Source organism: Propithecus coquereli, unplaced genomic scaffold (assembly GCF_000956105.1).
Source record: "Propithecus coquereli isolate 6110/MARCELLA unplaced genomic scaffold, Pcoq_1.0 Scaffold232, whole genome shotgun sequence".
Lineage (NCBI taxonomy): Eukaryota > Metazoa > Chordata > Mammalia > Primates > Indriidae > Propithecus > Propithecus coquereli.
This window is the reverse complement of record NW_012147864.1, coordinates 1,788,550-1,801,947: the sequence shown is the minus strand read 5'-3', so window position 1 is coordinate 1,801,947 and position 13,398 is coordinate 1,788,550. Positions and strand designations below refer to the sequence as shown.

The 13,398-nt window shown below is 40.5% G+C and overlaps 1 protein-coding gene across 1 annotated transcript in view; it reads left to right on the top strand.

Annotated features, from left to right (window-relative positions):
- The window catches only part of PDE5A (phosphodiesterase 5A, cGMP-specific), a 123,585-nt gene that overhangs the window by 93,244 nt on the left and 16,943 nt on the right, over nt 1-13,398 (top strand). Inside the window, exons 12-14 of the mRNA XM_012645347.1 lie at nt 4,471-4,617; nt 9,696-9,821; nt 11,568-11,662. Coding sequence (XP_012500801.1) covers nt 4,471-4,617; nt 9,696-9,821; nt 11,568-11,662 — 368 coding nt within the window. The remainder of the gene's footprint in view (nt 1-4,470; nt 4,618-9,695; nt 9,822-11,567; nt 11,663-13,398) is intronic.

The window sequence follows — 13,398 nt, the reverse complement described above, 5'->3', positions numbered from 1 at the left end:
CCCTGTGATCTTGATAACCAATGTCAATGAACCGTAGTAACCTGTGGCATCCAGGAAGCCACCCTCTTCCTTAGACGGGGTGAGAAATTCTCTGAAACAGTCCTTTGGACTTCACTTGAGACATTCATTTTTATAGTAGTCTGTAACATTAACTGGGCTACGTGTTTTCCACATTGGCGAGGCTTATTTGATTCTTCTCTCTTTGATTCTTCCTGCTTGTATTTGCCAAGCTAATCTTATCTGTTGTGCTTTGATTTTATTAGTGGTTTACTTCGGTGGTAATCTTAGCTCCAAAGTATGGGGGGACCATTCTTTATATATACTAAAGCTTCTTATATGCTAACTACAGTGTATAGTTCTAAACACACCATAGTTTTAGTATAATTTTTATGTATGGAACTCAGTACCAAGATGTTACCCAGATCTGTGTGTATTAGTCCCAATTATAGTCACAAATGTACTCTAAAGTTTTATTTATAAATGTATGCATATTTTATCAGAATCTCGACATTGGTATATGCCTTCTTTATATGATTTTGAAAAACTGTAAACTCATTACCCAAGTTTTTTATAGTCCAAGTATCTTCTCCATTGAGATTAAAAAGGATCAGTTGTATAATGTTAGAAAGAAGGAAAAACCATATAACACTATTATTTAAGAAAATACACTAGTCCAGTCCCTCTGGTGCTTATTCAATTCTTTACTGTTCATAATATTCGGTTCCATATACTAGTTTTATGTTCACTTCCCTTTTTATGTAAGTAGATTTCTTTCTCACCTATATTTGGATTTACTTCCCCCTTAGAGAAAGACAGATAAATTCTAACAGGCTTGTAAACTAATTTCGCAGTTTCTTTAAAAACACATTTTTTTTGTGCATGGGAAAAGTGGGGAAGAGAAATAATAGCCTTATGTGAAGTGTGATATGATGGCTATCAAAGTGGCTTTATTCAAAGGCCAAATATGCTGAAATAAAAAAAATAAATCAGATTAACATTTTTATAACTTGGCTGCGTTAACCCAAGGCAGTCCTACTCTCAAAAATAACTCCAGTTCCATTCTTAGTCAGTGAATTTCACCTCCAGAGTTGATTTTTTTTTAAATTTTTGCAAGAATGTTGAAAAGGGGGCAAAAGTATTAGAAAAGGAGTCATGAAAAGGTAACTTAAATGAAAAAAATTCCTTTTAAAGACTCGCCAGAGACAAACTAGTTTATTAGTTTGAATAGCAGATACAATTGAAGAACCCAGAAGAATACATATACCATCAAATTATCAGATTGAATCTTTAGTCCAATGAGCTTTGTTGAGTTTTTTGCATTATATATTTTCTTAATTTGACAAGAATTAACACTATAGCTCTAGAAGAGGTTAATTGTATTTGAATTAAGCACTAAAATATCTAAACTCTGTTGCCTGAGAATTTGCAGGCCTTGTGCTCTCATGTAGAGATAGAAGCAGAATTGAGTGGTATTAGGTGGTGTCATAGTTCCAGTAGTTTTGAGTTGTATTATTGCACCATAAAAATACATATACATATTTATATTTTTAGAACCTTATTGTTTTACAGACTCTTTAAAATGTTATTTTTGTCAGTCTTCCAAACCAAGTTGTGATAAGTTCTGTTATCCCTTGACAAAAATCAAACTCAGAAATCTCACTTCGCAAATAGTAAGAATAAAATCGTCACTGAAAGGAGAAACTGTGAAAATCTACAATTGTATATTCATGTCCTATCCCAGAAATACCACATACTTTATTTCCTGCTATTAGTAAAATGTAGAATATTTTGTTTTATGAAATGGTAAGTAAAAATTAGAGATAATAATACATTTTACTTAAAAATCACTTTTATCCCAAGCTTTTCCAAGGCAAACAAAAAGTAAATTCTCTTGTAATGGTCAAAGAAGCAGATCACAAGAGCTTTAAGTGATTTCTGACTTTCTCATGACTTGTTAGCAGTTGATCCCAAGAATTCTGAACCTCTGTATCACTGACCACAAGGCTCTTAAGTAAAATGTTTGCATGTCCCCACTGGGTCAGATCAGAAAGCTGGAGTCGTGGTGTGGCGTGACCAAACAAGCAAAAGCAAAGATACTTTTCTCTTAGCAGAGAGAGGTTGGGAATCAGAGTGTATAATGGAGAGGCACAAGCTGTGTTGGCTTCTGTCCTATAGCTTTTAGAATATCCTTTGTGGAAGGAAAGAAAGAAAACTTCCTGCTATAAGACTAATGATGCCCCAAGGAAAAAGCATCTGTTCTCTTGTGGAGTGCAGTATGTCTTAAGGAAAGCAGCTGTTATCTGCTTTGAGTTAAAAGGTGGGCTCGTTCCCACCTCCACACTTCCTGAGCTGGAGTCGCTGCTCCTTCTGTGATGTTGGCGGCTGGTATAAACAGCTGAGGCCCTTCTCTAAACATCCCAAACCCCCTCGCCCTCTGGTTCAGCCCACGCAGCAGCCTGGGGAACTGACTTCACAGAGTGTGTGTTTTCTTGTCAATTTTGGTCTTGGGAAAAGATTCTTACTGAGAATCGTAATAAAGGGATTTGTTCTGTGAAGTTTGGATTCGGTCGAGGGGCTGCACATGGGGATCTGGGGGACCACGTGTGGCCGTGAGGCCTCAGATTCCTCACCCCTGGTCGAGTAGGAAGCGGGTGATAGGCACTGAGAGTTTAACCAAGTCTGGCAGACGTGAGTGAAAGCTGAAGGTCATGATCAAAAGGAGAATGTGTAAGTGTCAAATTTGTAAGGAAATCCACAGCTGTGGACTGCTCCAGAGAGGTTATTGTTCTGACTGTTTTTCTTCATAAAAGCTGGAGGAAGGTAAAGCGAAACAGTGGTATCTCAGATACTCATTGGGAACCTGGCTCGAATTTCTTCATGTTTCTTCCCTCTGCCCCAAACCAAGTAAAAGCCTGTTTTGGACGGGTTCATCTCAGCCAGATGTGGCTGAAACAGTTAACAAAGTGCTGACGGGGCAGGCGGCACCGGGGTGGAGGAGGGGTTCCTGCAAAGTCCCAGGCCGCAGGGCCCACCCCACGGGGCCCAGCAGGAGTCCAGCAGAGAAACCCAGGGCTCCGCCCAGTGGAGGGAGCCAGGCCTCCTTGGCGCTACCTGGTTGTTGCTTCGTGGAAATTGGGTCTCAGGATGGCCTGATTTTTCAAGAGAAGCTGGAAATCCTTTTTTGTTGTTGTTAAATTCTCCCAATTTTTCGACAGTATAACAAATTTTTAACAAATATTCAGTACCAAACAAACAGATCGTAATGCACTTGCTGGCTCTGCCAGTCCTCCAACTCACTAGCGGGCTTCGCCCTCGCAGGAGGCTTCAGGATCTTAAACATGGAACATACTGACTCAGATTAAGCAAAGAGAATGATATTTTATTCTCTCCCATTCGTTTAATAAATATTCATATTTTAAAACCGTATCCACTCATATAGTTACAGTGGATACAAAAGTGTGTGAGATACAGCTGTGCTGGTAGGTAGATCCCAGGGTAGTTTAGGAGACAGAAAGATAAACATGAAATTAAGTTATAGTGAACTTAATGTAATTAAATGGGCATTCTCAGGGTAGACCTACCTCCAAGGGGCACTTGACCCTTCTTTGGATGGGAACCATGTCTTAAAGGAATCTACCAGTTAAAGAGTGGGTGCTTTACATGAAAAGCAGGAGATACAAAGGAACATTGATGAAATTGCAAATATTTACTACAATTGAATGATTATAAAATCAAAATCAAGGACGTTAATTAAAAAGCACATCGCTCTCTAACAAACAAAACCCGCTTCCTGAGTCTCCAAGTGTGTTCATGGGCACCCCGGCAATTCTCATGGTCGGGCGTGGGGGAAGCAAGGGTGGTCAAAGTCAAGTCCTGCAAGGCTGAGAGCAGGACAGCCTGCCTGCACTGGAGGCCTCTCACCATTCCCGAACTATCTGGGCTACTATGGGCAAGAAATAAGGCTCTCTGATTAAGTTCCTGTACCTGAAAAATGGAGCGAGAGTGTCCACTTCATGAGGGTGTCCTGAGAATGAACCATAAAATGCTGTCATCATCCTGCTCACCACTTGATTCCCCGCCCATAGCACTGGGATGGTTCCAAAATAATTAATTACTCAATAAATGTCTGTTGAATGGGTAGAACTGAGCACATATAACAGGGCCAGATCCCTGGAATTCTCACTGTTCTAGACACCATCTCGGGGCGGGAGCACTCTGTTCCCCTCTACCTAGCCTACCCCGAGTCATACCAGTTACCTTCCATGGAGCTCAGTTTATTTTTAAAAAAGCGGGGGAGAGGATAGGTGGGGGAAGGTGCTACTGTACTGAAAGATTTCTAGTGCATTACATTAAAGAGAAAAAATAAACACAATGTGCTATTTCCATGTAGCAAAAGCAAGAAAACTTTGCGAGTCACCGCTGCTTTAATTAACAGCTTTATTTCATTTTCTTCTTCTCCCCTTACCTAAGGCTGCTGTGGTACCATCCGCCCAGACCCTTAAAATTACTGACTTTAGCTTCAGTGACTTTGAACTGTCTGATCTGGAAACAGCACTGTGTACAATTCGGATGTTTACTGACCTCAACCTCGTGCAGAACTTCCAGATGAAGCATGAGGTAGGAATGCACTGATGTCCTCAGGAAAGGTCTGTGTGTGTGTGTGTGTGTGTGTGTGTGTGTGTGTGTGTGTGAGAGAGAGGGAGGGAACTGGTTTTGAATGCTAATATGTAGTATGGAATCAAGACTTTTACATTTCAGCAGTTAATCTACTGTCATCTAATGTATACCCGAGATTTTTAAAGAAAATTTATCAGCTACTAAAAGGACATTTACTGGGCTCCTACCATGAATCAAGCACCAGGCTGAAGAATAAGGAAGTGTTCCTAGGATGACGGGAGGGACTGGGCTGGGAGGCCTGGCGCGCTGTTGAGGGTGGGCGGCGGGAGGATCCGGAGCGGAAGGTCAGCAGCAAACCACACCGAACCTTGCAGGCCACGCAGAGGAGTTTGGATTTGGTCCTGAAAACGATGGCGAGTCACTGAGGAGCGTTACGCAGGGCAGTGGCACGCTCTGACTGCGGAGGTTAGGGCGACAGTGTCCAGGCAGGGGCCGGGGCGCAGTGAGGGAGGGAATGCCGGCTGGGGCGAGGCCAAGCTCTCGTTGGAATGGGGTGGCCCAGATGGGGTGAAGATGAAAACTGATTTTAACCCCTGTTAACTAACCTTATTCATCTCTCAGACAATAACAAAACTTAAATCAGTGCCTTCTAATACCAGTTTGGATATATCAGGGAATTCTGATTTGTTAATAATGGCTGTATGTATGTAGCATCAAAGAAAAGGGAAGAACAGCAGAGACTATTTTAGAAAAAATTCAGTAATCTTGCCTTTAAAGTTACTTTTTCTGGTCAGTTGAATGTCTGTTTCCTTGTACAGAATTCCTGTCTGGAAATTTAAATGCCTCGAAGGCCTTCGCTAGTTAGCACTGCGTCAGTTCACACAGAGAGAATTTGTGCACGGGCGCCGTGTACTCAGCACCGTGCCAGGCACACGTGTCGGCACGCGTCTTCCCTGTTCCCCAAGGCCTCCCAGGAGCGAAAACTAAGATTGAATTCAGCGAAGGTTAATACAGGGTCATTTATGGTATTATTGGAAGGCCCGATCTCGTTCTTTCTTGAATTTGACCAAAGTTTATATTACTCTTTCTTGGGGGAAATAAAGAACTGTCCATAGAATCTTCGCTAATAACACTTGACCCTTGTTCAGGTGTGTTAAGGGATATCATGTCATTGAGTTACTTTGAAAAGCTCTCAAGAAAGGTCCTTTGGTGACTTGGTTATCATCATCCCCACTGTACAAATGAAGAAACTGAGACCACCTGGTAGAGAAGAGAGATCATGGATTTTGAGTCATAGCTCCACTAGTGACTAGCTCTTACCCCCTTGGGCAATTAATCTCTCATTCACAGTTTTCTCATCTGTTAATTAGGGGAAATAGTATTACTCTCCCGATGGGAGTCTTGTGAAAATTACACATGCATCTGTGTGATAATCTGTTAGTATGTGTGTACTTATGTATGATATTCTGCTTAACACGCAGGAGTAGAGTGTGTGTCAGTTCTCCCATTCTTAGGCCAAATTTGACTATGGTTATATCATCCATCAGATTTCTTTACTGTAGACTATAGGGCTCAGTTTTGTTTTTCTTTCTAGAGACAGAGTCTTGCTCTGTTGCCCAGGCGGAGTACAGTGGCCCAGTCAAAGCTCTCTGCAGCCTCAAATTCCTGGGATCAAGCAATCCTCCTGCCTCAGCCTTCTGAGTAGCTGGGACTATAGGCGTGCCCCACCACACCTGGCTTTTTTTTAAATTTTTTGTAGAGATAGGATCTCACTGGTGGTGCCCAGGCTGGTCTTGAACTCCTGGCTTCAAGTGATCTTCCTACCTCAGCCTCCCAAAGTGCTGGGATTACAGGTGTGAGCCACCACACCCAGCCAGGGCTCATTTTTAAAAGCCTTCTCTGTTAATGGCATGAAGATCTCATTTAGAGCCAGAAGTTCTCCGTGTGATTCTCACTTCTGCCTTTCACTAATTACGGGACCGTATGAACCTAGGTAGCATCTCGGATCCCTTGCCATTCTCAAGAGCACCTGTACTTTCAATGATGCTTTTGAAAGGGCTTGGCCAGAGCAGAGGAATGTTGTACCTTTTAATGACATTCTTGTAAGTTGATTTATTCTTATTGGCTGTCAGATAGCATTTAAGGGTTCAGTAATAAAAATAATCATTCAGAGTTTCCGGAGCAATCTTTAGTCTTAACTTTTCCTGGATTTTTATCCTAATGGATATTAGGAATGTCTCAATGTCGGATTCACCTACCTTCCTCTTCTGTTTGAACAACTGCTATTCTAATTCTGACCAGCATCAGCGTGAACGCCGCAGTCGTTCAGGTTGGCCTTCCTTCCTTTCCTTGGTGCCTCTTCTATTTATTTCAGATACTATTGTCAGTATAATCTCAGAACAGTAAGATTAAAATGTTATTGCTAGAGAGGAAGAGAGCATCTTGAAGCTGCCCTGACGAAGAATATTTCATGCTGAAAGCTACATCTTCATGCCTCCAGTGGGCTTCCAAACCTTGAGTGACTCTCCAGTGACGATCGCAGCCACTGCCTCGTGCTGGTCTCCGAAACAAATTTTCGACCCTCCTCAAACAAATCTACCTGTGCTGTGCTTGTTTTTACCTTCTATCTTTTACGTGTTCCCTGCCCTGATTTATGGCTGCTCCACTTAATGCCCCAACACACTTTCCTCTTCCGCAGAGCCTGACTCCGGGGTCTCTGTCTGTGGGAGTGCTGAGACTGGCCTCATGCCACTTGGATTGCTGTTTGGCCGTTTATAAATTTGTGGTCTCAATTTTATGTTTGTTTATATATTTAATTTCCTTTATGTATGCACTTTGTCATTTTCACTACTGATTGAGTTTCCTGAAGGCAGGAGCTGAGCTATGTGTTGTTTCTTCTCTTTCTCCCAAGACATCCGAAGTAGTCCACTCAGGACCTAGGGAGCCGTCCGTCACATCGGAGACTGATTCAGTGCATAGGACGTGCTCCCAAGAGTCATCCAGACTGCAGAGAACCACTCAGTGTCCTGTACAAAATACTCTATTACAAATGTGAATGTTGACAGGCATATATACTGAGAACTTAGAGACATGACCTTAATTTTCTTGTATGCTGTTGAGAACATCCTGGCAACAGAATCTAAAACTGTGCTTAAATCTAGTTACTAATTACTATATCCATTGGGTTATCCAAATCCATCAGGTCCATCTTGAGGGGAGCATAACAGAGCCGTCCATCAGGAATTACGTTTCACGGAGTGATTTTGCTCATTGTTTCACATTGTATGGTATTGTGTGCATATTTAATTACATCTTTAAATTTATGATTAGTAAAAAGATATATCCATAGATTCAGTTGCTGGGTTTTCCTGTTTATTCAGTTTGCTGCTTTAATTAATCACCAGTAATTTTCTACAACATGTCATTGTATAGTTTCTGAGTATATCAAAGAAAGTCTATAGCTGTTACTTAAAATTCTCCTACAAGATTAATCCATCACCTTCTTGCGAGGCCTTATTCAGAAATGGTCATCACAGTGGGGGCTGCGGTGGCTGTGGGGTGAACACATGCCAGTCTCGGGCACGCTGTCTCCCTCTGCTTGAGAGACGGGACGCGGAGCACGGAAGGCTTGGAAATGTTAGGCTTCTTGGTTATTGGGATTCCCTGTGAACTAAGCCGTAGAATAGGAACAAAAGGCCTGAAAAGGGAGGGTATGAAAGCGTTGATTGCCCACCAACCCCTTTATAAGTAATTTTTACCCACAATGAAGAAACCTTGTTTTTGGCCTACTTCTGTAGCCAGTCATATTGCGTTGAATATTGTCAAAGCAAAATTTTTTTCCCTGGTACTTTTTCCATTCCCCAGGGCAATGCTTTCTGTGTTTGAAGCATCCCCAGTGATACATGCGGGGAGAAGCATGTATTTATTTTTACAAATCCCCAAAAGTATAGTAAATCATTCACATTTGAAGAGAGTCAGGCTCTGAAGCTAATACAAACACAGAATAGCCATGCTTAGGGCCTGTGAGTCCTGAAGATTTTATTTAAGACACCACTTAGAAGTTGAATTAATTGCTCAACAGTCTGTCCTTTTTTCCTCCCATCTTTTAAAGCACATTTTTTTCCATGTAGATCCCAGGGCTTTATTTTGCATTTATTTTTTGTATATTCTTGATAACCAAGCAGCAACTCTGCCTGAATATGTAAGCATAGTTTGAAAGGACAAAGATCTAATGATGGTATGAGGACTTGCAGCTCCAGTTTGTCCTTGGGCCTGTGCTCTATACCTTGTTACTAGGCCACGCTCAGGACCTTGCACTAAATTCCTTTGCAGATATACAAAGTGGCAGCATGGGAAGAACTTGAGAGAGGCTGCCTCTGTGGCTCTCTAAAGGTGAATTCATACCTATTAACTCTTTGGAGTCTCCTAATTGATGACACATGGACATTATATCTTTTAAAAAGCTAGTCAGTGCCCTGCTCGTGCCAAAGATACCTTTCTATCTAATTTAGGCCTGGCGCAGTGGCTCATGCCTGTAATCCTATTACTCTGGGAGGCTGAGATGGGAGGACTGCTTGAGCTCAGGAGTTTGAGACCAGCCTGAGTGAGAGTGAGACCCCATCTCTACTAAAAATAGAAAAAATGAGCCGGGCGTGGTGGTGGCACCTCTAGTCCCAGCTACTCAGGAGGCTGAGACAGGAGGATCACTTGAGCCCAGGAGATTGAGGTTGCTGTGAGCTAGGCTGATGCCACGGCACTCTAGCCCGGGCAACGGAGCGAGACTCTGTCTCAATCAATCAATAAAGAAATAAAGAAGTCAAATTTAGCACAGTGGTTAATATGGTGGGCTCACAGTTAAACTGCTCACGTTTAAATGTGGGCCCTTCCTTACTAGCAGAGTGACCATTAGCAAGTTACTCCCGAGTGTCGGTGTCCTCACCTGTGAAATGATCAAAACAGCAGTGCCTCCCTCACGCTTGTCAGGCTCAGTGCGAATGCTTTGTACAGTACCTGGAACATGATAAATGTGTGATAAACGTTAGCAATTATTGTTACTACTTATGCTTTATTTCCTAAAGGTTCTTTGCAGATGGATTTTAAGTGTCAAGAAGAATTATCGGAAGAATGTTGCCTATCATAATTGGAGACATGCCTTTAATACAGCTCAGTGCATGTTTGCTGCTCTCAAAGCAGGCAAAATTCAGGTACTTTTTAGAGCCATTCATATATTTAAGTCATTTTGTTGCTTAGTAGTAAAATTTACAGCATATTCTTTCAAGCTTTTTTTAATGTACACTAATGATCGAAAATAGTATGTACTGTCACATAATGTTATATTTTGTTAATTTAAAGGATTAATATGGCAAAATAGTTGCTAATTTTCTTTTGTATATAATATATATGGCATATTAGAAAACCTTTAAAATAACTTCATGGCACACCTAAATAGTCTTAGGGCAAATAAATACTTCCTTTAGAGGAAAACACGACATTATTAAGAGGAAGTAAGAAAAAGTGCCACATTTTTCATGTTCACATTCAACCTGCTCCGTAGCAGAATTCCACAAAAACCACCCAAGTCCCAAACTTGGCTTCAGAGATAAGTCCAGGGTTTTCTATTGCATTTTTTCTGGAGCACTCGTTTAATTTTACAAGTTTTGATTTCACACACATTGACCACAGACTGTTTAAAAGGAAGATCAATGCAGAAAACATTCAAGTAATTCGTTCCTTTCCAGGCCAAATTTTATCCATATCTCTGTCCTTAGATTCAGTGGGGATCGACTAGTTACTCCAGGTAAGTGATTCCAGGCATCCATCACGCAACTGCTTTTAATTCAGAGCTTCCCTGCTCTTCTTCTTTTTAATAAATTCTAAAAATGTTATTCTCTGTCTCTACTTTCATAGTATGCACAGTTTTAACTGGCTAGATCTAAAAGAAGTGATTTTTGTCCAAGAAGCCATACAAAATACCATAGTAATTGTTCCTGCCCTAGCCAACATCTATAGGTTGAGTATCACTTATCCAGAACGCTTGGGACCAGAAGTGTCATGGATTTCGGATTCTTCTGGATTTTGCGATGTTTGCATTGTACATGGCTGGTTGAGGATCCCTACTTTGAGAATCCAAACTGCTCCCACGAGCATTTCCTTTGAGTGTCATATTGGGGCTCAAAAAGTTTTGGATTTTGAAGCATTTTGGATTTCAGATTTTCCTATTAGGGGTGCTCAACCTGCATTAAAAAACAGGGTAAACTTATTTTGGAGTTTGGAAAGATCATAAGGATTATCACCATTGAAACTATCCTTTTATGAGAAATAACAGTACGATCATTTTTGTGTTTGTTGTAAAACCTAGAGTGTTGAGACTTCCAGCAGAATAGAGCTGATGCTAATTTTAACTGGTGTTTTTTTCACTAACAAGGGAGAATAGCATTGAAGATAATACAAATGTCAGATACTAAAACATAACCTAAATTTGACTTGGGACTATATTACGCAACTTTTTAAAGCCAAATTTTCATTCCGAATCATCTTTTTTCTATTGTTTTGCTTACCATTCCCATTGTCCACATTCCTTAAGGATACAGCCACTGATAGCAGGAAGTAAAGCAGAATCTGCAGGGAACTAAAAGAGAAAAAGCAACTGTTCCAAGTTTATTATGATTATTTCTCATACTAAAGATAACTAAGATTTGGTGATATTTACTATAGGTGGACAGATGATTAATTTTTTGAGGCATTTCAATTTTTCTGTTGATAAGGGGCAGTTGTACTAATCCCATTCTGAATGACAAAGTACAACCAGTTCCTGCAGAACAGGACTATAGGGTGAGTCCTTTGTGGCTGTAAAGAAGTACATTTGTAAAAATTACTGAAAAGAGGTAGGTAACACCCTTTACCAAATTGTATCTTTCTCTTTCTTTCCTCTCATGTCTCCGGTCCTGCAGAACAAGCTGACCGACCTGGAGATACTTGCATTGCTGATCGCTGCATTAAGCCACGATTTGGATCACCGTGGTGTGAATAATTCTTACATACAGCGGTAAGACCATTTCCAAGCAAAACAACAAAATGTTTCCTTTAAATTGTAGGGCTGTATTTTTTAAAAAGCCACAGCAAAATTTGATAGTACAAAATTTCAATTGGTCGTGGTCCCATAACATACTCCGGTTATATTGAAGAGAAGTGGAAAAAATAATGCAGGTCCAATATTATGTTGATAATGTTTCAACCCTAAAGCTCAAAAAATATGTATGTTGAGAATCTTATTTCGTGAGACAATTATCAGGAGCTTTGCTTTAGTTCATGTACACCCAGCTTAAGAGCTTCTTTGGAAAGCTATTAAGTCTAGTAGAAAGGTAGAATTTTACCCTGCAATAGAAAAGATAATATTTTAAAAGTACTTCTTTTGGCCCTATGTCCATAGTAAGTGCTCAGGAAAAGGAGGCTTTTGGTCTTAGTAGAGGCAGTATTGCACAGTGTTAGAGAACTTGGGCTCTGTGGTTAGACTTGGACTCAAATCATAGCTCTGCCACACAGTCTCTGTGTGGCCTTGGACAAGGGAGTTAATTTCTCTATGCCTTCATTTCCTGATCTGTAAAATGGAGAGAACAGCATACCTACCTTATACAGTCGATGTAAGTTTCAAGAGATAACACACATCAATACCAAGTAGAATGCTCAGTACCTATTTAAGTGTTAAATCTCAGCGGCAGATGCTGGAGATGTATCATCATCAGAAGTCTGCTTGTTAGCTGATTTTGAGAGTAACATACTAACCCTTAGGACGAGAGTTTCAGGCTCCTTTAAGGGCCATACTTACGTGGCATTTGTGATGACAAATGAGATGATAAAGGTAACATCACTTATCAAATTTTTGAGCCACTGTGACATTTTTATATTTTTGAGCCACTGTAACATTTTTATTTTCTTTCAGCAATTTGGTTGAAAAGCCTACATTTTAATGGCGATATCTCTTACTAATGAGCATTTTTTGAAGTATGCAAGTGATTCAGTTAATGGATAGATCTCTTAAGGAAATTCCAGATGTCTGATATCTAGAGGGAATTTTAGAAAGCTCCCTAATCACATTCTCTTTATCTAAATAAACAGAAAACTTCATGTAAAAAGAATTGTAGTGATATAACAACCACGTCCTCTGCTGACCTTTGATGGGAAAAGACAGCAAGCTCTTGCCTGTGTCAGAGTCTGCCTGTTTCCTCTTGAAGATCTAATGTTTTGCAGAACTGACTGGGTAACATGTCCTTTGTCCCGGTGCTCTGTCATGTGATTACAATGCTAAGCCTCACATAGATGCAGAGAGTAATTATGAAAGGAAACATCGACATGAAAAGATATAAAGTGTAGAGTCAAGCCACGTAGTAATAGTGTGGCCTTCCTACTCAGCACAACCTAAAGACCACCGTCAGCATGTGGGACACTGGACATAATATTACTGGTATATGGATTGCTCTTAGATGCTATATTTTCCTGCTTTATGGTGAAAAAAACACTCAGCTATTTTTTTCCTTTGTTTATTTAAAAATAATTACCCCCAAAAAACATCTGGAGAAACGTCATCTTCTCTTCAAGGGGGGAGAAAAAAAGCACCCTGGGAAAAAGTCACAGAGTACAGAATCTTGCTTTCACACACACCACAAAGCAGAATTCAACTGAGTAAAAACTTTAACAAAAACGCTAAAGAAGTTCCAGAGATTTTTATTTTTTTGTACATCCCTGTGGTTTGAGTAGAGGAAACCAAGAATTTTCCAGGGATGT